Source organism: Lacerta agilis, chromosome 4 (genome assembly GCF_009819535.1).
Source record: "Lacerta agilis isolate rLacAgi1 chromosome 4, rLacAgi1.pri, whole genome shotgun sequence".
NCBI lineage: Eukaryota > Metazoa > Chordata > Lepidosauria > Squamata > Lacertidae > Lacerta > Lacerta agilis.
Window position 1 is genome coordinate 27313953 of NC_046315.1, and position 22813 is coordinate 27336765.

Here is a 22813-nt window from a genome sequence, read left to right on the forward strand (position 1 = left end):
CAGTCAGTACAGTCATACCTCAGGTTGCGTCTGCTTCAGGTTACATGTTTTCGTGTTGTGTCCCGCAGCAATCCGGAAGTACCGGGACGGGTTACTTCCGGGTTTCGCCGCATGCGCAGAAGCACTAAATTGTGCCAGTGCACAGACGTGGCACTTCAGCTTACGTCAGTTCTGTGTTACAGACGGGCCTCCGAAACGGATCCTGTCCGTAACACAAGGTTCCACTGTATCTTATTTCCTGCTAGTACCACATGTCTTTCTGTATGGGATATCCTAACACAGAAGTGGGGAACCAAAGGCTTGGGTGCGTCTTTGTCTGGCCCTTGGGACTTTCCCAGGCTGCACCCCCACTGGCCCTGCCCTGCTCTCTCCTTGAGTGCTTTTGCATGATTGGAAGGTGTCCTTGAGTACCTGGGTGGAAGCGTGTGTATGCATGTAGAAAGCTCTGAATTTTCCTTTGCTGGAATTTAGCCTTTGTACAAAAACTGAGAGCCACATCTGTTGCCTCACCCCCCTTCTTTGCCACCCAACTCTGGACATATGACATCCGGAAGGTTGCATGCAAGAGTATGCAGCCCTGGACTGAAAACTGTTCCAGCTTATACATTCTTTATGCTGTCTTTTTGTGTCTGTGGTTCTTCTGCAGAAGAATTATTTCCTGATTTTCAAATGCTTAAAATGGGCAATTAGTTACCAGGGAGAGAAAACACAAGGCCATTTCTATTCAATGGTGTATGTCCACACCAAGCCAATTCAGAATCTTGCAGTCTCCTATTTGCAGCCATTCTCAATACACAAAGACACCATTGCTATATACAATTGTGAATAAATAAATGAGCATTACTGCCAAAGTACAGTCCATACTTAATACTGGAAAACAACAAGACACCTTCAGATAATCTATCCAAGACTGTCATTGTAGCTATACCATGTCCTGAGGTCTCACGATCACAATGCCTTTTGCCATATTGCTTATTTTGAATGTGTATTAACATTATTATTTATTATCTGCCTTTCACCCTAATGTCTCATGGGGGTTACAACAGTTTAAAATACATTAAAAACAGTTAAACAAAAACATACAATTACAAGAAAAAATGACAAACATAGTGGACCCTGAAACCACACATCTCATAAGTTGGTTGGTATGGGAAAAAGATCTTTTTGTCATCTTACCTTGTATATTCCACTTGCTTAGTTAGTTGCAGGTTTGTTGCAAAGCATTATTTGCTTAGAGGGCCAGGTGCAATTTTTAGTTTGCCAGTTGTAGAGCTTGCTACAAACTAGTAATTTAAACTAGTGGAAACAAGATACTGCATGTGAGAAACTGTCCATGCAATCTGCTTAATTCTTGTTTTTTTATTTTGCATCTTTATCACTTTCTACAACTTTTTTAAATTTTCTGCTTGGTTGATATTGCACTTTTAACCCCAATGTATTTCTCCCCCTCTTTTCCTGCATCAGATGCTTGGTGCATAGCATTGCAAGATGCATTCCTCAAAATCATGTCCTTGCCTATCTACCAGACATCAGATCATATCTCGGAAGTACATGCTTCAACCTCCCTACTTCCTTTTGCATAGCTGTTTGCTGAGCTGAGACTGAAATGTCACGCTTGAACTTGCAGATTGATCAATATATATGTGTGTGTTTAGCATTTAATGAGCTTGTTTTTTACCCTTCTGTATGGCATTTCTCCTACTGTTGTATTAATAATGTACTTGCAGGGGGAGGAACCATTGGTGACTTGCCCTATTCTAATGCTACCTTGTCATTTTAGGATGATATGGCTGATGAGGAGAAGCTGGGTGGTGGTGGTTTTTAAGGCTGCTTTCAAATGTATATGAAAATAGGAGTCCACATGTGTTTTGGTTCCATGGGATGAGCTGGCTTCCCTTTACCTTCCCTTTCCTACATATGATTATTTAAACATGCAATCTTATTGTGCCCAATTTTTCTATTTAGGCTTAAAAACTACTCCGGGGAGATGTGGGGTGTTTTGTGCCCCAGGTGTCCAGCCTTTCATCTTTTCTTTTTCAAGCTGTGATAACTTGTTCCCCCTGAGCTGGGTCCCCAGCAAGAAAACTGTCAACCTGATGACTACAGTGGTACCTCTGGTGAAGAACTTAATTCGTTCTGGAGGTCCGTTCTTAACTTGAAACTGTTCTTAAGCTGAAGTACCACTTTAGTTAATGGGGCCTCCCGCTGCTGCTGCTGCACCGCCTCCGTGCAATTTCTGTTCTCATCCTGAAGTAAAGTTCTTAACCCGAGGTACTACTGGTACTTCCGGGTTAGCAGAGGTCTGTAACCCAGAGATAGGCAACCTAAGGCCCGTGGGCCGGATGCAGCCCAATCATCTTCTCAATCTGGCCATGGACGGTCCGGGAATCAGCGTGTTTTTACACGAGTAGAATGTGTCCTTTTATTTAAAATACATTTGGGTTATTGTGGGGCATAGGGAATTTGTTCATATCCCCCCCCCCAAAAAAAAAATTGTTCGGCCCACCACATGGTCTGAGGGACGGTGGACCGGCCCCATGGCTTGAAAAAGGTTGCTGACCCCTGCTGTACCTGAAGCGTTTGTAACCCAAAGTACCACTGTATTATTTTAAATCATTGTATGCCACCTTTCACCAAAATGATTACAAGTTGGTTTACCTGCTACTTCCCACCCACCCCCCACAAAAAGTTGCCCACCACAGGAGTATATCTCCTGTTTTTATGTACTACAAACTCCCTTCATCCCTAACCATTTGCTGTGATGAAACCAATAGACCAAAATATCTGGAGGGCACCAGGATGGGGAAGACTGCTTTAAGCTCTACCTGACCCAGAGTGCTTTTTTTTTTTTAATCACCCAAGAAAAGGGGATTTCATACATTTCTTGAACAGCTTGTAACTTGTGACTACTTCAGGCAAAAGATTCCTGCATTGAAGGAGGTTGAAATACAGGTAGATGACCCTTGTGGTCCCTTCCAACTCTGTGATTCTATGATTCCAGCTTCTTAGGCAATTCATATGTTTCTGAATAGCATTTATACTAATTGGTTGCTATAACATCTGTTCTCAACTAAACAGACTCTGTACTCACTGGGGGCATAATCCAAACCCCCACTCATGCAGCCCACATGCTCTCTTGCCCCATAGAATCTAGGACACACAGGAAGCTCCTTGTACCAGGTGACACTGCTCTCACCTACCCTAGTTGTCTATCTAGCAGCTGTCCAGGCTGTTAGGTAGAGGGGTCTTTCCTACTCTATCATACTCTCTTGCCAGGGATCTTCTGTATGCAAAACTCTGCTCTGTCACTGAGCTATGGTTCTTCACAACTGCTCCCTAACACTTGGGAAATTACGATTATCTACCGTATGTATGAACTTACAGTTTTGGAGCTTGTTTTATACAGAGGGAGGAAGAAAACCCCACTTTCCCACGGCCTGTGTATTTTGGTTTCACAGCTTCTGTTAAAGGTTAGAGGGCTGATGGTGTAGAATGACCTTTTGCGTCTCTCTCTGAACAGGTCGACTCTTGTAATGCCTGCCTTCCGCTTATCGTTGAGCTAGAAAGACCATGAGTTCAAAGTCAGAGAAGCTGTCACAATGTGGCCTCACAGAACTCCTTTGTTTCATCTGACTTTCCTGCTCTCCTCAAAGTACCACTGTGACAAGGAGACGTCAAGGACAGTGTCGAGGGAAGCAGCGTATAAACCAGGCAAGGCCAATGGGCTTGAGCTATGCAGCCTTCACGTCTCCTACAAGCTCAGCTGCTCATGCTATTTACCTTGTGTGTCTTATTGGTGGGCTGGGCCACCTTCCACTTACCTAGTGGATGCCGTGCACGAAACTCCAAGAGCAAAAGCATTTAGGGAGTTTCCGAAAACCAACCACTATCACAGCGGAGCGAACGGAAAATCCAAACAAGAACACCATGCCTGCTGTGAAACTGCCCATAATGAAGCCCCCATGTCCCTCTCTGTCTCCGTATCTGCGTAAGTTGATTCAAGTTTTCCAATCTCAGTCTTAAAGCAAGACTTCATGGATTTTGGGCTTTAGCCTAGAAGTCAAAGAGGGGAGGATCCCCCCTAAAAAACCTTAAGGCATTGGGGGGGGAGACTTCAGGGTTGTGTTGCCTAATCAGGCCTGCCAGGTCTCCCCATTGGACCAGCAAGGCTGATTTGACCAAGCCATATCCACCTGCCATGCCCCTATGCTCTACAGGGTGTTGGAGTGAGACAGCTGTGCCAAAAAGGAGATTGCGCCTACAGAGCGCTCTGTGTGGTTCTTGCAAGCCACCAATGATCAGGTGTTTGGTGGTGATAGCAGGGAGCTGTCCATAAGGCTTAAAAGCCCCAACTGTCAACAGATTGTCAGGGCTTCAAAGAAATGTGCAGGGCTCTCTGCAAACACCAGTGATCAGCTGATTGTCAGGGCTTGCAGGCATCGTGGGATGAAAACAGGTCAACTGGTGTCATTGTGATGTCAGATAACGTGACAGGTGGGCAGTCCCTCCCACCTTTCAGATTTGGCCTACAGTAGGTGGGGGAGATAGGGTTCCAGCCTGCTGTCCAGATCCAGTTCCTATCCCTTTCTTAAGGAGAATTTGTCATTTGCACATAGATTAGAAAACACTTGTAGCTTGTAAAAATCTGCCTTCTGTTTTCTTCTTGGCGTTACATTTCTCTGTCTGACAATATCTTCTAGTACTATTCAAAAAGGTGATTCATATGTCACAGTTCTGTGGCTGAAACCTGTGCCAACAAATATTAGAATTGCATAGAGATCCTTTGAGAAAGTGCCATTTCTGTGCTGAAACCTGTGAGATGGCAGCCAACAGTGCTAACATGAGCATCTTCTCCATAATCGAGGCACCCCACGATTCCACTATTCAGATATTGCTGGACCAAGTGGAAAAAACCATTCCTGTACCACACCAATAATGTATGAGTCTGACCTTGATAACAGGGATGATGAACTTGTGGTCGTCTTACCTTCCACTGCTTTACAATTTTTGCAGAGTTCCCTTTAGGGTTTGCGGTTACTAGTTCCCAGTGTTGGGGTTATGTTTCTAGCCTGCTCTTAGGATTATGGTACAGAGTCAAAGGTAGGAGCCCCAGGGAACCTCTGGATAGAAGGCCTAATTGACAGCTGACCACACTGAGGAAGAATATTGTTTCCCCCCCCATCATCCTCCCCTTCTCCCCCAGATAACTTAGTAGCTTGCTGGCCAAATCTAGCTGCTTACAAAAGATTTTAGTGTATAGTTCCAAGTTTAAAAAACAAAGCATCAAATAAACCTCCTCAGTCTCCGAAATGGCTTTGCAGATTCCTAAGCATTTAAGTTAATTTGCTCTTACGACTTACAGCACAACAGCTGTGTTTATAGTTTATGAAGATGAGACTGAAGTCATGCCTTTTCCCATAGGAGGCCCTAGCAAGCTTTTCTTTAAGGTATCTCTCACTCTGGAGGAGGTGCAGAAAGAGAATCCTCGAGTGTCAAAGGGACGCCATCACCCAGAAGGCTGCTCAGCTCAGCAACGTGTCGCAATATTGATTCCACATCGCAACCGAGAGAAGCACTTATTGTACCTGCTGGAGCACCTTCACCCATTTCTGCAGCGGCAGCAGCTGGACTATGGCATTTATCATCCACCAGGTGGGTCTATATAGAACATCTGCAGCTAGAGATGAGAGGTGAATCCAAACTTTCCTGCCCTGTGGTTGTGTCTAGAGCTCTTTTGACTGTTGTGTCTGTTTGTGAACACTGCTTCAGGCACATTCCACATCATTTCCCCCAGTCCTGATACAAATCCATATCAGAGTGTTACCAGCAGTTAGGAGTCCCCATGTGCACCGGTGCTGATGAGTTTCGTCTTCTGCTGCAAGAGCTTAAAGCAGATCAAATGAATTAAGCGGAGCGGGTGGCAAATTAACTTTATGCACTGTTGGTAGAGCATTGTTCTCAAGCTGCCAGGCTTGAGAAATGTGTCTTGCTCAAATAATTGCCTGTTTGTGTCCTGGGGCTTGGCTCGCATTTTCGTGTGTGCCTGACTTCCTTCGGCTATGCTTGGCGAAGTTCCCTTGCACTCACTGCTTTAGAGGTGGTGTTTTTTTGTAAAGAATAAAATAAAATGTTCTTTGGCCTTCATCTTCCCTTGAGCACAAAACGTGGCAGCATTTATAGCAACAGAGACACACATTCTTGGCTCACGGTTCATGTTTCACAAGTCAGTCTCCGATTAATAAATATACGTTATCTATTCAATTTTTATTTTTAAAAAAAGGATTACAGTGGAAACTGGAGATGGTACATCTGGGTCTCTTGCCCTCCAGAGCTGTTTTACCTATCCATTATTTCATTGGCCCTTTTCCTAGGGGGTATAATGCAGCCACATCACTGTAGCAAAGCAGGTTTGGGTCTGGTCAGGGCTTGAATAGGAGGCTTGGGAATCCCATGTACACCACCTTGAGTTCCATGGTGGATATAAATACTCTTAAGTAGACCAAATTGACATTGGTTTGATGCTCTTTTGGACACAATTACATTCTGGTTTAGTGGGAACCTAAAGAAAGAGTGTGATAACCACTTCTGGAATAATACAAATTATTGGGGCTAGGGAATGAGAGTTCCATTCCTTAAACTGCACCAATCTTCTGCTCAGCAGTAATATTTGCACATATATTCGTTATCTACTCAGGCGAGGTGGGCTAAATTTTTAGATAAGCTCTCCTGGCGGAATACTTCAATGTTGCAAGTGTTGTACACTTGGCTAGAACGTCTTCCTTAAGGGATGATCTTCCACTATCCACTGACTTTCTACACAGTGATCCTGGCATCTCCAGGTAGGCTTAAGGAAGACCCTTGTCTGAAGCTGTGAAGAGCTTTTCTTCCAAGTCATTGTAGGCCTGGACTGGGGAACCTCTGGCCTGGGGGACAAATGTGGCCCTCCAGGCCTTCTCTCTGTGGCCCTCAGACCTCTAACCCAGGTCTGTCCCCACCTTCACACCCTTCTTGAGTTTGTTTGCCTGGCTGGAATGCATCCTTGAACTCAGAAGGACATCTGAAGGCAGCCCTGTATAGGGAACTTTTTATTGTTTAATGTTTTATTATGTTTTATATATGCTAAAAGCCACCCAGAATGGCTTGGGAAACTCAGTCAGATGGGCGGGGTAATTAAAATAAAATAATAAAATAAAATATCCCTCTGCTCATCTGGATGGAGGATAAGATGAGAGTGTGAATGTGTGTAGAAACTACCCTACTACAGTGGGGGGGGGGGAGTATTTGATCCCCTGCTAAATTTGCCCGTTTGCCCTCTGACAAAGAAATGACCAGTCCTAATTTTAATGGTAGGTTTATTGTAGCTGTGAGAGATAGAATAACAACAGGAAAACCCCCAGAAACCTAGAAGACATGCCCGCGTTATGCATGCCTACCCGGAATGGATTGCGTGCATAACCCGGGGTTCCACTGTACAAGGGTAGGATTTTCATTTCATTTTCACTGAGGCATTACATTTTGCCTTTGGCCCTGCCTCTACTGACACATGGCCATTGGAAGGCTGCCCAGGAACAAATGCGACTCTTGAGTTCAAAGTTTCCTTTCCCCTGTTGGAGACAGTACTGAGCTAGGTGGACCTCCTGTCCTTTTGCAGCACTTACTTTTTGCCTGAAGCTGCCTAGAATCTCAAGTTCAGTGCTGAAGTGACAACTTGCTTCATCTTGGCAGTCTCAGTCTAATTTAAAACAAAAGCAACTAATAGTATGGCATTAATATTCATTTGTCAATACTTGGTTTTTATAAAACTAGCTCTGTATGAAGAGAAAAGAGGAGTTCTTTTTTTTCCTTTTAAGAAGGCTTTTCATCTTTTATTCATTTCCTGTTTCCCTGGTGAATGCTATTCCGGAAGAGGTTCTGAATGCTTTTGTGAGTGTCTCTGTTCTCCATAAGAAAGTATACACATCCTTGCCATTGTAAAAGGCTTTAGGTTGCTGAAGGAGTTTCTCTCAGTTTTAAAAGAGAGAAGGAAATATGTATTTTTTATATACCGTATTTTTCGTCCATAAGACGCTCCGGACCATAGGACGCACCAATTTTCAAAGGGGGAAAACCAGGGGTAAATATTTTTTCTGGTTTCCTCCTCTAAAAGGCTGGGAGGGGGAGCGAAGGAGGCAGCAGCGGTGGAGGGACTGGGAGAGGAACATGCTACGGGCCTCCCCTGCCTCTCCCACCCTGCCGACACCAGCGAAAGTGGGGCAGAGAAAGGGGAAGCCCAGTAGCGATGCGGTAGGGCTTCTGTCCTCCCACCCCCACTTTCGCTGGTGTTGGGGAGGGTTTAAAGATTTAAGACAGCTGGGGAGAAGGGGTGAACACTCAGCCCTTCTCCCCGGCTGCCTTTAAAAAAAGCGGGATGAGCCGCCCTGAAGGGGCGCCACGCACCCATTCAGAGGGCTCATCCCCGCTTGCTTTGAGGGAGCTGGGGATGAAGGGTAAATGCTCACCCCTTCTCCCCGGCTCCCTTTAAAAAAAGCGGGGATGAGCCGCTCTGAAGGGGCACCATGCACCCCTTCAAAAAGGCTCATCCCCGTTTTTTTTAAAGGAGCAGGGGAGAAGGGGTGAGCGTTCACCCCTCCTCCCCAGCTCCCTTCAAAGCAAGTGGGATGAGCACAGGGTGTGGGGTGGTGGGAGAAAGCAGCTGCTTCCTCCACCACGCCAGCACCCAGCGCTGCTCCAAAAAGCCTGCTTTCTGCATCCTGGGTGGTGGAGGAAGCAGCTGGGATTCTGGCTGCTTTCCCCACCACCAGCTCCCCGCGCCGATGCAGAAAGCCTGGTTTTTGGATCGGCGCGGGGTGCTGGGTGGTGGAGGAAGCAGCTGGGATCCAGCTGCTTTCTCCACCGCCCCGCGTCGATCCAAAAAGCCTGATTTCGGGCGCTGGGTGGTGGAGGAAGCAGCTGGGATCCCGGCTGCTTTCCCCACCACCCAGCTCCCCGCGCCGATGCAGAAAGCCTGCTTTTTGGATCAGCGCGGGGTACTGGGTGGTGGAGGAAGCAGCTGGGATCCCGGCTGCTTTCTCCACCCGCCCGCGTCGATCCAAAAAGCCTGAATTTGGGCGCTGGGTGGTGGAGGAAGCAGCAGGGATGCTGCCGCTTCCTCCACCACCCCGCGCGCCGCGCGCCAATCCCAAAAGTCTGCTTTTGGGATCGGCGGGCAGCGCAGAGGAGGAACTTCTGGGTCCACCCCGCAGCCTCTGTTTGCAGAAACAAGCATGTTTCTGCGAACGTAGGTGCATGGAGGATCCAGCAACATCTCCGCTGCCGCCCCCCCCTCCTGCCAAACGCAGGGGGGGGATGCCGCAGGGAGCGAAGCCTTCGCTCATAAGACGCAGCAACATTTTCCCTTCCTTTTAGGAGGGAAAAGTGCATCTTATGGAGCGAAAAATACGGTATGTTTGTAGAAGAGTAAGTGGGGGCAAAACAATATTGTCTCAGTTACACAGAACGGAAATTAATATTCAGTTTAATATATTTTATTGTTGTTGTTGTTGTTTAGTCGTTTAGTCATGTCCGACTCTTCGGACCCCATGGACCAGAGCGGACCAGGCACTCCTGTCTTCCACTGCCTCCCCCAGTTTGGTCAGACTCATGTTGGTAGCTTTGAGAAGCACTGTGAAATATAGTCAATGCTAGTGAACTTTAGAATGCAAAATAAAGTTTGAGGCTGCCGTCCTAATTATTCTTACTAGTGAATAAGCCCATTGAACACAGTGGGGACTTACTTCTGGGTAAACAAGCCAGATGATTAATATTGTAATTCCCAATAAGAGTCCATACCTATGTATTCTTAAGTTGTAAACTGAATGCCAAATGTTTAAATTATCATACCTCTGTTGTAGTCGTGACTATGGGTTGTGGAGATCTTTTCCAGCAACTTAACAATTCTGTTATAAGGTAAAGAAGTAAAACAGCAAGAACAAAAATAAAATTTCCAATTTAGCCCAAGAGGTAAAAACAACCACAAGGCATTTGAATAGATTAAGCAGCCAGTGGGTCTTGGCAATAGTTCAGTTGGAATAGCTACTGATTGAGGCAGTTCTAGGAGGGGAGCAGCCAAACGGTAGCTGGTCTCAGCCAAGTTAATGGAGGGCACCTTTGCTGCCCTGTGTTCTCCTCTACAGGCAGCCAGGAAGGGTGGCTGCTGGTGGGATGAGAGAAACTGTACATGCAAGATGAGTTGTTTGCAGCTAGAGCTGGATTGGGCTCAAAACACAGATATGTTTTTATTAATTTATAATATTTGCATTACCTTTTCTCTCAACCCCACAGCTGCTTTTCGGTACTGTTGCTGTGAGCCAGGGAAGGATAGTGTAAATGTGTGATCAGGAGAGCATCCTGATAGGAAGTTCACTTAATTTTTAACAGGTTCTGATGTGAATTGCTTCCTTTTCTTGTTTGCAGGCTGGCAGTGCCAAGTTTAACAGAGCAAAACTGCTGAATGTGGGATACTTGGAGGCCCTGAAGGAAGAAGGAGAGAAATGGGATTGTTTCATATTCCACGATGTGGACTTGGTACCAGAAATGACTTCAACATTTACATGTGTGGCAGTCAGCCAAAGCACTTGGTAGTGGGTAGAAACAGTACAGGCTACAGGTAGGAGCTAGGAGAGAGAACTTGCATCTTCTGAAGAGTTGATTTGCATGCCCTTTTCATAGTGATATGAGTAGGGGCAACAAACAACAGGGATTACCATTGCTTGAATTTTGCAAGCAGAATTGAAGCAGGCACTCTAGCCACCCATATATTCTGTATTCTACGTGCATGTGCGCACACGCACGCACACACACCTGCAACCCATCTTGGTCCCCATGAGAAAAAGCTTGCCTTAGGAGCCATGATAAGACAGAAGGTGGATGCAGTTTCTGGGAAGGTGACGAGAGACCTGTTATGACTCACTTTTCCTCTGCATGTTTTTCTAAGCAGGGGTGGGGGGGGGTGAGCAATTCTGCTCCCTCTTGAGTGTAATCTGTAAGGGACCGCATAGCATCTGTGAGTGAACATGAAGCCAGAAGCAGGTGGGGCCAGATCAAAGTGTGGGTGGGACTTCCCCATTCTCTTTCTGCTCCACCTCTTTTTCCTGTTGCAGTAGGCTGCTGGTGGATGGATGAGTTATACTCACATGTGGTATGAGCTGAATGCTGGCAGAGGGCTTCTGAAATTAGACCAACAGCTACATAAAATTAGCCTTAGGGCTGCTGATTACCAGTCTGGGAGAAAGAGTGGAGTGCCTTTTATGTATATATGTACACAGCCTTGCCCATCTTCAAGGAGCTTCCCTACCAGTTGTCCTGTCCATTGTACATCGTATTTTATATCTGTAGGCTTTTCCCATTTCACAGAATGAAATGTCTTTGAGTCAGATTTCATGCCATAGTGTGAGCTACCACTGAGCAATTGTTACCTTGCTTGCTCAGGACATTCCAAGGCCCGTGAGAGCATATCTCTACATACACTTCATTATTAATTTTTTTGCTTCAACAGATGGGTACTGAACTTTTTTTTAAACTATAAAATAGTTTTTGATAAGGCTATGTTTGGGTTTATGACACTTTCTGAAAAATACTTTTCTCCACCGCTTCTTATGTGTTCCTAGGTTGCGTTACCAAGGATACTTTGGGGGTGTAACTGCTCTAACGAGAGAGCAATTTTCCAAGGTGAATGGATTTTCTAACAACTATTGGGGGGCTGGGGAGCAGAGGATGATGACCTCCGCATCAGGTAATTGCACACCTAAGCAAATGGATGGCATAGACTGTGGATGATGGGAGCTCCTTGGCTATGAACTCATACGTTGCTTAAAATGAATGCAGAAGGGGAAGAGAAGTGCTATGGGCGAATTGTAGATGAGAAGATTGTGCAAAATAAATAGCCTTAAAAGGGATATGAAATCTTGACAGGAGTACAAACACTAGTTTGAATTGATTGCACTTAGATGAGATCATTACAGGGAGGTTACTGGTTGACTAGTGACCAGAAACTGTCTGCTTGCTGGAGGGTGTAGCTCAGTATGCAGTAGTATAGCTTTGCATGCAGAAGGTTCCAGGTTCAGTCTCCAGTAGGGCTGGGAACAACTGCCTGAAACCCTGGACAGCCACTGCCAATCAGTGTAAACAATTCTGAGCTACATGAGCCAGTGGTATGGCAGGTTCCTATCCCCCAACCTTTTAAATTGACCCCCTTGTTCCTAACTATTACTTAAGGCCTTCCTAACGTGAGCAGCCGGAAAGAACCCTGTTTTCTCTTATTGCATGTATATGCTTAAGTACTAAATTGGTGAGAACCACCCACCAAAGAAATATTAAAAGGAGGAGGGGAAGAAGGACTGTAAAATGGGCACGACATTCAAAATGTGATTGGGGGGGGGGGGCTTGTATGCACTTTTGCTTCAAACACCAAAGCACCATCTAAGAAACATCTATGATGCTACCACAATTGATTTCCAGCTGGCAAAACACACCTGCAACAAACCGCATTATTGCCCTTGAAAAGCAGGTACATCACAGCAACTAAGGACAAAGCGGGACTTGAGGGGAAGCCCCCCCCCCCAAAGAAAAACATACTTATTGTTGGAGTTAATGGTGGTTATAATCCAAAATACATGGAGGCACCATGGGGAAGGTCATTCATATTTATTAACATCATTTTCCCAGAAGGATGGAGGAGTGGTGGTGATTGTGAATTCAGAAGGTATCTTGTACTATTGAATGACAGTTTTGAATTCACAAAGGGCATGAAGACAGACATGTTTCATCGTGTTTTTTTGGTTTTTTTTAGACTTTAGATATTGAGCAGGTCAAGTTAGTTGACTAAACTTAAAAAAAAAATGCAGCTGATCTCTTTCTCAACTTGCTTTTATCAACTTGAATGCTGGCAAAACAGCTATTCCCCCTCAACACCATTGGGAATGATGTCATTGGACGGTCCAGTGATGGTTGTGGTGTCCCCACTGATAAATTGCACAACATGGAACGGCGCTTAATAGCGTTATCTCAAATTCTGTCTGTCGCAAATATCTTGTGCTCACTATTAGCGGCAAACTGTGCAGATATTTTAAGAGTACAGTGGTACCTTGGTAGTTGAACACCTTTGTTGTTGAACAAATTGGCTCCCAAACGCCGCAAACCAGGAAGTGTGTGTTCTGGTTTGTGAATGTTTTTCGAAAGCCGAATGTCTGACATGGCTTCTGCACTTCCGATTGAGTGCAAGAAGCTCCTGCAGCCAATCGAAGCCACGCCTTGGTTTTTGAACCGTTCTGAGAGTCAAACAGACTCCTGGAATGGATTAAGTTTGAGAACCAAGGTATCACTGTATTTCAAATTTTTAACTTCTCGTGCAGAATTTTGAGAAACTTCTGGACATTGATAGCTTTGCACTGAGAGAGGTGCAAATGTCTAGCATATCTGTTATGCTCTGTTCCGCTGCTGTCGTAGAAAAAGCAATTTCTAACACATTGAAGCCACAGAAATGTGCAGTGTGTGGAATTAAAAAAAGAAAACAGTAATCATAGTAATATTAAACATTAAGTCTCCTGTAAGATTGTGTATCAAAATCAAATTTCTCATAAGCCAGCATTTCCTGCAAAAAATACTACTGCAACTCACATATGCATCCTAGATTTGCAGTTTTAAAAGCTCCGCTTCTTTGGAGGCCTTTCAAACCAAATTCTTTCGCAGCCTGCTAGGGGTCCCCTCCCCCTATGAATCCAATATAGCAGTCCGCTTAGAAGTTGGACAAATTCCCATTACTGCGCGGCTGTGGATTATGAAGATACATTATTGGCTAAAAACTTATTTCCCCCCCGGTTAGGCTGGCATCTCTAACCTTACTAGATACCCATCAATCTAACTGGAAAGATACTTTATATGAAAAGTTGAGAAGTTTGGGGTTTTCCTCCGCAGACCCTGATAGTGGCAGGCTATGAGAAAGCTAGAAATATAGTTGCCAACATATTTGGGACGTGGAGTTACAATGCCACATGAGTGAAATGAACAGACATGCAATAATAAGAGATTATGGAAGTGGGTCTCTTCCTGCAAACTATCTGTCAAAATTACAAGCATCTAAGTATAGGCACTCCTTCACCCTTGCCAGATTTAATGTGCCACCCTCTGCCCTGTTACAAGGCAGATAGGAGGGTAAACCTTATGTGGCACGAGTCTGCCCATGTGGCTCACTGGAAGTCGAAACAAATTTACATGTACTGTTACACTGTAGTTTCTATGAGGACTTACGGTTGACCTTGTAATAAGAAAAAATCTGCCTTTATTCCCTAATCGGGTACACAAGAGCCCTCGCAAAGTCCTTTGCATGTTCTCCATTGGTAGGAGTAAAAAACAGAGGCCAACCAGAGAAGGTTGAGAAGCAAAGCAGCTAGTAAGCTTGATCTTTATTGAAGCTGTTGCAACAGTGGTGATTTTCAGGGAAAAAGACCCCAGTATAATGCAGCCATGCTATTATAAAGACATATCTAAATCCCCTTGGAGTCTAGCACACCCTCAGAAACATCATCCAATCAACAAAGAGATGTAACCCAAGACCACCCCCCTCCATACATCAGAGTTACATCACAAAATGGAGGGTCAGAGGAGGTAACTTGGGAATTTTCCACACCTGTGCCATCTCTCAGACACACATTTCTGCAAAACAAAAGGTTTCCTACCCTGGCTGGTAGGGCTAATGGCTGTCCTTTGTGAGGGAAATGGCCCATATCTGGCACTCAGGCAGAGACTTCTCACCTCCTCCCTGCAGATGAAAACACTTGGCCAGCTAGGATCAAAATGGAGTGAGGCCTGTCTTCCTGTGCTGTTTTCAGACTTGTGGCCTTATTTGTTTGGTACATTAATAACAATTATTATATATGAAAGACCTTAAAATTCTTATAACAACCTTCATTACACCGGTCCTACAAAAGTTCAAGAATGAACCTGCATCCCAACGTCTAAGAGCTTTGGTAGATGACAAGGACCCCGAAATCATGATCAATGCAGCTAAATTTTGTGTACCTGCCATTAGATGTAGGAAACAAGAGCTTCTTAACGGCTGACCCTTTTAACGGCAAACCAGTGAGGGCATGTCAACATTTAATCTTAATTGCTGTTTTATTTGCACTGTAATGCTCTTTGTATCCCTCTTATGTTTGCTATGTGATTTGTTGTATAAGCTGGAGCTGGTCTGAGACCGTTTTAATAAATTATAAGTCAGCATTTCTGAACTGCTGGCTATTCTTGCTGTTGTTGGGGAGTCTTGCTTGCCAGCTGCGTTGACAGTTTGATTGGCTTTTGCTTACAGGATCTGTTTATTGCTGCCTCAGAGAACTTGTCCTTTCTGTTTACCTCCCCCCCCCCAATGTCAACAGAACTGCCATTTACAAGAAAATAAATACTGCAAGCTGATAAAAAGGAAAGATAGAAGCATTGTTCCTCTTGACTGAATGCTAAAAAGGGACGGGCTGGGATTGAGAGGCAGTCTTTTTCTGTAGATGGCAAGCAATTTCCAGTCACAGCTGTGTTTTATCTCTTGCAGGAAATAAAAGCAACGAGTCTTGTTGCACCTTAAAACTAGCATATTTATTATGGTATAAGCCTTTTTAAAAAAACCACCAGAGTCCACTTCATCAGACACAATTGATTTAATTAAGATGGCGACACTTTATTTCCTCAACCATCTTCATGGTGCAGCATGTGCCTTATTGCATTAGTGTGTTGCCTAATGCTGCTGAAATTCTGAAAATATGTCACTGATAGCGTTATTTTTTCCAGAAGTCAACTTTGGCTCCTTTTGAAAGTTTATTCATCAGCTGGGTCCTGTAGGAAGGCATTTAGTTTCTTCTTTCTCGAAAACCATAAGTACCCTTGCATCTTGTGAACCAACTGTTTAAAAAAGGAGTTATTTTTCACCATGTCAATTGGCAATTTGATCCGGGGTCTCCATATCTCTGGCTTCTCTTTCTTCCTATACTCTTCACTGAGGTCTGTTTATTTGCCAGTGAAGGTTTTATCAATAAGTGCATGGATGCTGCACATGTCCAGCGCTATCAGTCCCCATCAGCTACTTATTTTATGGTTCCAAGATGAAACAGCCTAAAGGAATGGCTCTTAATTTTTTTATGATGATCTGCACACCATCTTATTCCGGAGTCTAGATAAATTGTTGCTGCCAGCTTATGGTCCCTGGTGCATATACCCTTCCCCTGAGATAAGTACACCAAAGGCTGGAGGAGCTGAAATCCAGTGCTGGCAGCAATTTCTAGTCCCCTAGAGCTCTGGTGGACATGGAGTAGGACCAACATGCAGCAACATCTGCAATTGTGTGGTCTGAGCAGCAGCTGTGCATTTCTGGGTGGGGCTCACCATGGGCAGAGCTACATGTTACACAGGCATACCAGCTCCTGGTGGCTTCTCCTCCTTCTCCTAAGGAAAAACAGTTGAGAGGAGAAGCTAAGGAACATGGAAGTGGTGTGTGCAATTGTGCTTCCTCCTCTGCACTCCCAATCCCTGCTGCACCTCCTGCAGGTCTTACTTGAATTTCGTAAATGGAGGTAAAGTCTTGTCTAAAATTCTGCAAAGGGGAAAAAAATCAGCTAGGGGGACAAAAAGTTGCTGGGGAAATGTGGTGGGCAGGCTTCTGTGCTCCTAATCTCATAACAAAACTCTTTTTCCTTGGTTGGGGGGATTCCTATGTATTATTGCATGTAATTTGCAGTTTGTGGCTGGAGCAGTAGTTCCCAGATAGCTAATTACTGAGGATCCCCTATTTTTTAAAAGCCAAAGCCATGGACCCCCTACTTTGAAAAAAAAATACCTCTATGGTCGTTACCTGTGCAAAGCAATTTTTTTGAAGAAAATGTGGGTTAGCCCTAGTTAGCAAAGTGTTGTAGGTATACAGTGGTACCCTGGATTATGTACTTAATTTGTTCCGGGTTACAGTACGTAACCCGAAAAGGACGTAACCCGAACAATTCATTCTGTGCATGCGCAGACCGAAAAACCCCAGGGGAAACCGGAAAAACCGTGGAAAAACGCTCTGCGCATGCGCAAATCACACGTGCACCGGGTTGCGCTTCCAGGTTAGTGGAGTTCATAACCCGAAAAGTACGCAACCTGAAGCGTACGTAACCTGAGGTACCACTGTACTAAAAACAGATCATAAAATTTGTGATATTGCCACTAATTGGCTATCCCCAGACAGTAGAAAAACTTGTCTCCATTGCTGCACTACAACTGAATAAAATTTTAAAAAGCAATTGTGTCCCTAACTTGCAAGTGTTCTATTTGCAGAAGGCTTTTGTATATGAGAGAGTATTCAAACATGCAATTCCTTAATTGTAATCGGAGATGGTACATCTTAGCAAAACTTTAGAAACATATGGTTCTGCTAACTGAGGGATCTTGCACCTTCAATACATAGGTGAAGCCTTGGTCAGGGCTTGATACAGTATTGGTGAAGTCAAAATAGAAAACAGCTGGATTTTTGTATTGTTGGTAATAGTAGCAGTAGTAGTAGTGATAATAATTTATTATTATTTAGTCCTCCTGTGCCCCCAAGTTTCATCCCTGGCTTAAAGAGATTAATTAGTTAAATACAGTACTTATTTCGAGTATTCTTGCTGTTTGCCTAATAGGAACAACCAACTTCTTAATTAGGATTCTGCCGTACATCTGTTTCCTCCCACCCCCAAATGTAGCCATATAGCTTCCCACAGAAAACATGGAAACAACATCCATGCAGGCTGCCTTTTTCACTAAATAGGCCTCGATGATGTATTGATGAGGGGCAGACCATGATGGTGGCCTCACTTTATCGCAAGCAAAACCGCCCCCACTCGTGGCTCCCTCCCTGAGTCCCTCCCTGGTAGCAGAGGGACTCGGGAGCGGCGGTGATTTCACCAGCGATATACCACTGAGTGAAGCCACTATCCCACTCTGCCCTCACACCCGCAGAGGGAGAAATGAGCTGCATCAGTCAGGCACGATACAGCTTGTTCCTCCCTCTGCTTCTTTAAACTGCTCGGCTGAGGGGTGCATGGTTGCTGCTCCCTTCAGCTGAGCAGTTAATGGAGCCTCCAGCCTATCGCTGGCTCATTCAGTTGGGGGGCGGGTGGCAATTTGCTTAGCTCAGAGTTTTTCAACCTTTTTGAGTCCACGGCTCCCTTGACCAACTACATTCTTTCTGTGACTCCCCTGTGGGAAAACATGCTCCGAGCCTCAGAAGCCTAGTTAAGTCACCCTTTCCCTGAAGAGCCGGCAGCCCCTCACCCCTGTTTTTGGCAGGCATTGCACACAGCAAGCACAAGGAAGCGCAGCGCCTGCCTGCCTGCCCAGCCTCCCACTTGTCTGTCCATTCCCAACAGCAAGGGCTTGGTGGACTGGCTGGCTGGGCTCCCTCACCCGCTTGCTTGCTTGCTTGCTCCAAGGCTGCCTCAGCTCCTGGCAACCAGCACCCCCTGGCCAGCCCCAAGAGGCACCATTTGCCTGGGGAGCATGTAGCCAGGGCTGCTGCAACAAACGAGCCGCGCAAGCCTTGGGCAGCAGAGACATGAGAGGGTATCAGAGGAGGGAGGGAAGGAAAGAGGGATGGAGGCCATTGCTCCCTGCAGCACCCCTGACCATCATTTAAGGCACCCCAGTTGAAAACCACTAGCTATTTCCCCTGTTGGATTTCCAAGATGAGACAAGAATCCCAAACGCATAAGGCAACCCTACCTACAACCATTTCTTAAAGAAATGGGAGTGCCGGATCACCTCATTTGTCTCCTGAGAAATCTCTATGTGGGACAAGAAGCTACAGTTAGAACTGGATATGGAACAACTGATTGGTTCAAAATTGGGAAAGGAGTACGACAAGGCTGTATCTTGTCTCCCTGCTTATTTAACTTATATGCAGAATTCATCATGCGAAAGGCTGGACTGGATGAATCCCAAGCCGGAATTAAGATTGCCGGAAAAAATATCAACAACCTCAGATATGCTGATGATACTACCTTGATGGCAGAAAGTGAGGAAGAATTAAAGAACCTTTTAATGAGGGTGAAAGAAGAGAGCGCAAAATATGGTCTGAAGCTCAACATCAAAACAACTAAGATCATGGCCACTGGTCCCATCACCTCCTGGCAAATAGAAGGGGAAGAAATGGAGGCAGTGAGAGATTTCACTTTCTTGGGTTCCATGATCACTGCAGATGGTGACAGCAGTCACGAAATTAGAAGACGCCTGCTTCTTGGGAGGAAAGCAATGACAAACCTAGACAGCATCTTAAAAAGCAAAGACATCACCTTGCCGACAAAGGTCCGTATAGTTAAAGCTATGGTTTTCCCAGTAGTAATGTACGGAAGTGAGAGCTGGACCATAAGGAAGGCTGATCGCCGTAGAATTGATGCTTTTGAATTATGTGCTGGAGGAGACTCTGAGAGTCCCATGGCTGCAAGAAGATCAAACCTATCATTCTCAAAGAAATCAGCCCTGAGTGCTCACTAGAAGGACAGATCCTGAAGTTGAGGCTCCAGTACTTTGGCCACCTCCTGAGAAGAGAAGACTCCCTAGAAAAGACCCTGATGTGGGAAAGATGGAGGGCACAAGGAGAAGGGGACGACAGAGGATGAGATGGTTGGACAGTGTTCTCGAAGCTACTAACATGAGTTTGGCCAAACTGCGAGAGGCAGTGAAGGATAGGCGTGCCTGGCGTGCTCTAGTCCATGGGGTCACGAAGAGTCGGACACGACTGAACGACTGAACAACAACAACAACCTACAAGCAGTGGGATAGACCATTAAACCTGATAGTCGTTGAATGCAAATAGAAGTTCTTTTCAGTTAAAAAGTAGAGAGCAAGGGGAAGGGATCCCTTACATTTTTTTTTTTAATGATAAGCAATGTGAATCTACCCCATGGAGCAAGCTGTTTGCGCTCTCTTCCCCTGTCCCCCTCTAATTGCAAGAGTCCTAAGAAACTGTCAGAGGTTTTTGTCCAATCCCAGCTCACTTGCCATCCAGAAAACTTTTTCACAAAGTTTTTCCCCTGCCAGCAAGCAGGTGCTGGTCATGAGCAGAAGCTGGATGATCCATGGAAGACTTTTACTGTACAATTAACAAGATAAGTGAGTCCCTGGCAAGGGACCCTCTGGGTGTGGTGCTCCCTGAACCCCCAGGGATCCCCGGACCCCTAAGTGGAACAAATGGGCTAGAGAACCTTACTCAAAAAGAATGTCCTTGGTGCTGCTGTCATCCATGAGTCCAATAGAGGGCAGCAGTTCCCTCTGTAAGAAGTTCCCTTCTTACAAAATGATGGGTGGTAGAGCAGAGTGGGAAAGGGTTTGGGGTTTTTGTTTGGTTTTTTTTTTAACAACTTGCCTTTGTTCAGTGCTGTACTGGCGTGCTGCTTTTTGAATCTGTTAGTTACTAATGAAGGTCTTGTCCTTCAGCAAACTGCTTCTAATTGTAAAAAGCCTTCCGTGGATTTTGTTCCTTCAACGTGACTCCCTAGAATCCCTAAGCAAAGTCTTGAGCTGTAATACCATCATTATTGGTTTTCTTTCACTGGTTGTTTTACAGCTCTGGGTATTTCCGTTTGGCATGTGCACTATAGGAAGATAGGAAGCGAAGTTATAGCGAATTAAGCCACTGATCTGTCTAGTTCAGTATTGTCTACACAAGGGGTCAGGAACCCACCTCGCATAAAGACATTTTAAAGGCCATAGAATGTTAATCAGCCAAAGGCCTAGATATAGGAAAAACCCTTTCACCTGGCACCTAAAGATACAGTATGTAATTAATCTGCTATACTCAACAGCTAAGGTCAGGTGCAAGCTGCATCCCCAACAAACTCTTTCAGTACATGCCTGTGGGTGAAGATGGTTTTTTATATCAGTGGATGGATGACCTGTCTATGGCCCACCCACAAGGAAATGGGATTAGGAAGAAGCAAACTAGCACTTGCTAGCCTTTTCTCTTATTTGCACAGCCAGATTGGGAGCGCTAAATGAATTTAAATGATCCCAAAGTTTACCCCATTGAGGGATGTCAGAAAATTTGAGACAGTGCCCCACATTTTTAATTGCAGAGGTAACAGTTAAGGGTCTTCCGTTATGGCTTGTACAAAAATGCAGAGTGTGGCTGTCATTTCAGTTGAAGGTTATAGGGATCTGCGCGCACTGCTGCACTAGAGGGGGTGTGAGTCAGATGCCTATTGTTTTATAGTTTTGAGCTGGGGGAGGTTGGGAGGTTCTGATCATCATTCTCAAGCCTCATCCCCCGCCCCACACCGCCCCGTCTCCATGACATGCTTGCAAATCAATGCTGTATTTGCATTTAGAGTTGAAATGCAGAAGATGAAGGTTATCCGGCCTTCTCCTCATGTGGCCAAATACACGATGATCTTCCACACGAGAGACCGAGGCAATGAAGCAAATCTACAGAGGTGAGTCAGTGAGGTCATATTATGGTAGTAAAACTAGGTGGATGGGAAATGGGGGGGGGGATGTGACATACGGTCTAAGCCAGGGTGGCCATTATGGTGCCCACCAGAAGTTTTGGACTAAAATTTCCAACAGCTCCTGCCAGCATTTCCAGTGGTCAGGGATGATGGGCATTGTCTCCTGCAACATCTGCAGGGCACAACATTGACTACCTCTGGTCTAAGCATAGTGTGGGCACAGTACCCATAGGAGTGGATTGTGAAACACCAAGCCTGACAATACATCATATATAGTTGTCCTTTCTCAGGTCTGTATTGCCTCTTAAACTGCAGTTTGCATCTTCAGCCACTGGAACTTAAGATTCATCTGTTTTCAAAGTTTTACATAGCGTACCTGTCTCTAAAACAGAACCTTCATGACGTTTTAATTCATGCCCTCTATTCTGTTCTCTCTCCACCCCACCCCACCCCACCCCACCCCACCCCACCCATTTTTATTTTTAATTGTTCAGAATGAAACTCTTGCGTCAGGTTTCTCAAGTGTGGAAAACAGACGGGCTAAACTCCTGCTCTTACAAGCTGCTCTCCGTGGAACACAACCCTTTGTACACGAACATCACAGTGGACTTTGGCAGGCCGACCAAGATTTCATAACCATCTCTTGTGCCTAATGAACTGTATGGGTAACAGAAGACAACTTCCAGGACCAACAGCAAGCACCTACCTTTTTGTTGGTGGTTTCCCAGAATCAAGTACATTACAGGGGGAAGAATAGGGTTCCCCCCGCATCCGATCTCTAGTAGCTTTGTTAGATGTTTATTCCTGGACTTCAGGACAGTACTGGCCAGTTGGCGACTGTGGTTAACTTGAATAACTCTATGATCATGGTTTTTTCTTTGATTAAAAATATTCCTTCCTCTGGAGGGAATTGACTTCCACTGCCTGAAAGCTATCTGTTTTGATAGCTGATGTTGAATCTCCACCATTTTAAAGTGGAAACAGGGATATAAGGACAATACTGCCATGCTTTTTCCAAGATGCAAAGATAAAGGGCTTCTTCATCCAATGGACAGTTCTTTTTTAAATAGGATACCCATGTTGGAAATGGCTTTTTCTTCAGCCAGTTGAACAAGCATTCATCGTAATCTCCTGAGGTAAAGGTATCTGATGCCATTGTGTTAAGAATACCCACAGTGAGAATGAGAGAGATTTGAAAACTCTGAATAAACTATGGAGCATATTGAAAAGCATTCCATTGTCTTGGTGAAGCTTTCCAATTACATTGTCAGCTTAAGGGTGTGTGAGAAACCTTATTTAATTCTGCAGCTGGTTTGTAAATATGTTTGTGGTGCCGT

The 22813-nt window shown here is 45.0% G+C and overlaps 1 protein-coding gene across 1 annotated transcript; it reads left to right on the top strand.

Annotated features, from left to right (window-relative positions):
* The first annotated feature begins 3642 nt into the window (after window positions 1-3642).
* B4GALT4 (beta-1,4-galactosyltransferase 4) lies at window positions 3643-22468 on the top strand. The gene is given in 11 exon segments (XM_033146522.1): window positions 3643-3811; window positions 3813-3862; window positions 3864-3988; window positions 5422-5632; window positions 5634-5652; window positions 10453-10567; window positions 10570-10645; window positions 11646-11733; window positions 11736-11770; window positions 21357-21461; window positions 21971-22468. Coding segments are annotated over 11 exon segments (1044 nt in total). The 5' UTR covers window positions 3643-3733; the 3' UTR covers window positions 22113-22468.
* The last annotated feature ends 345 nt before the right edge of the window (window positions 22469-22813 follow it).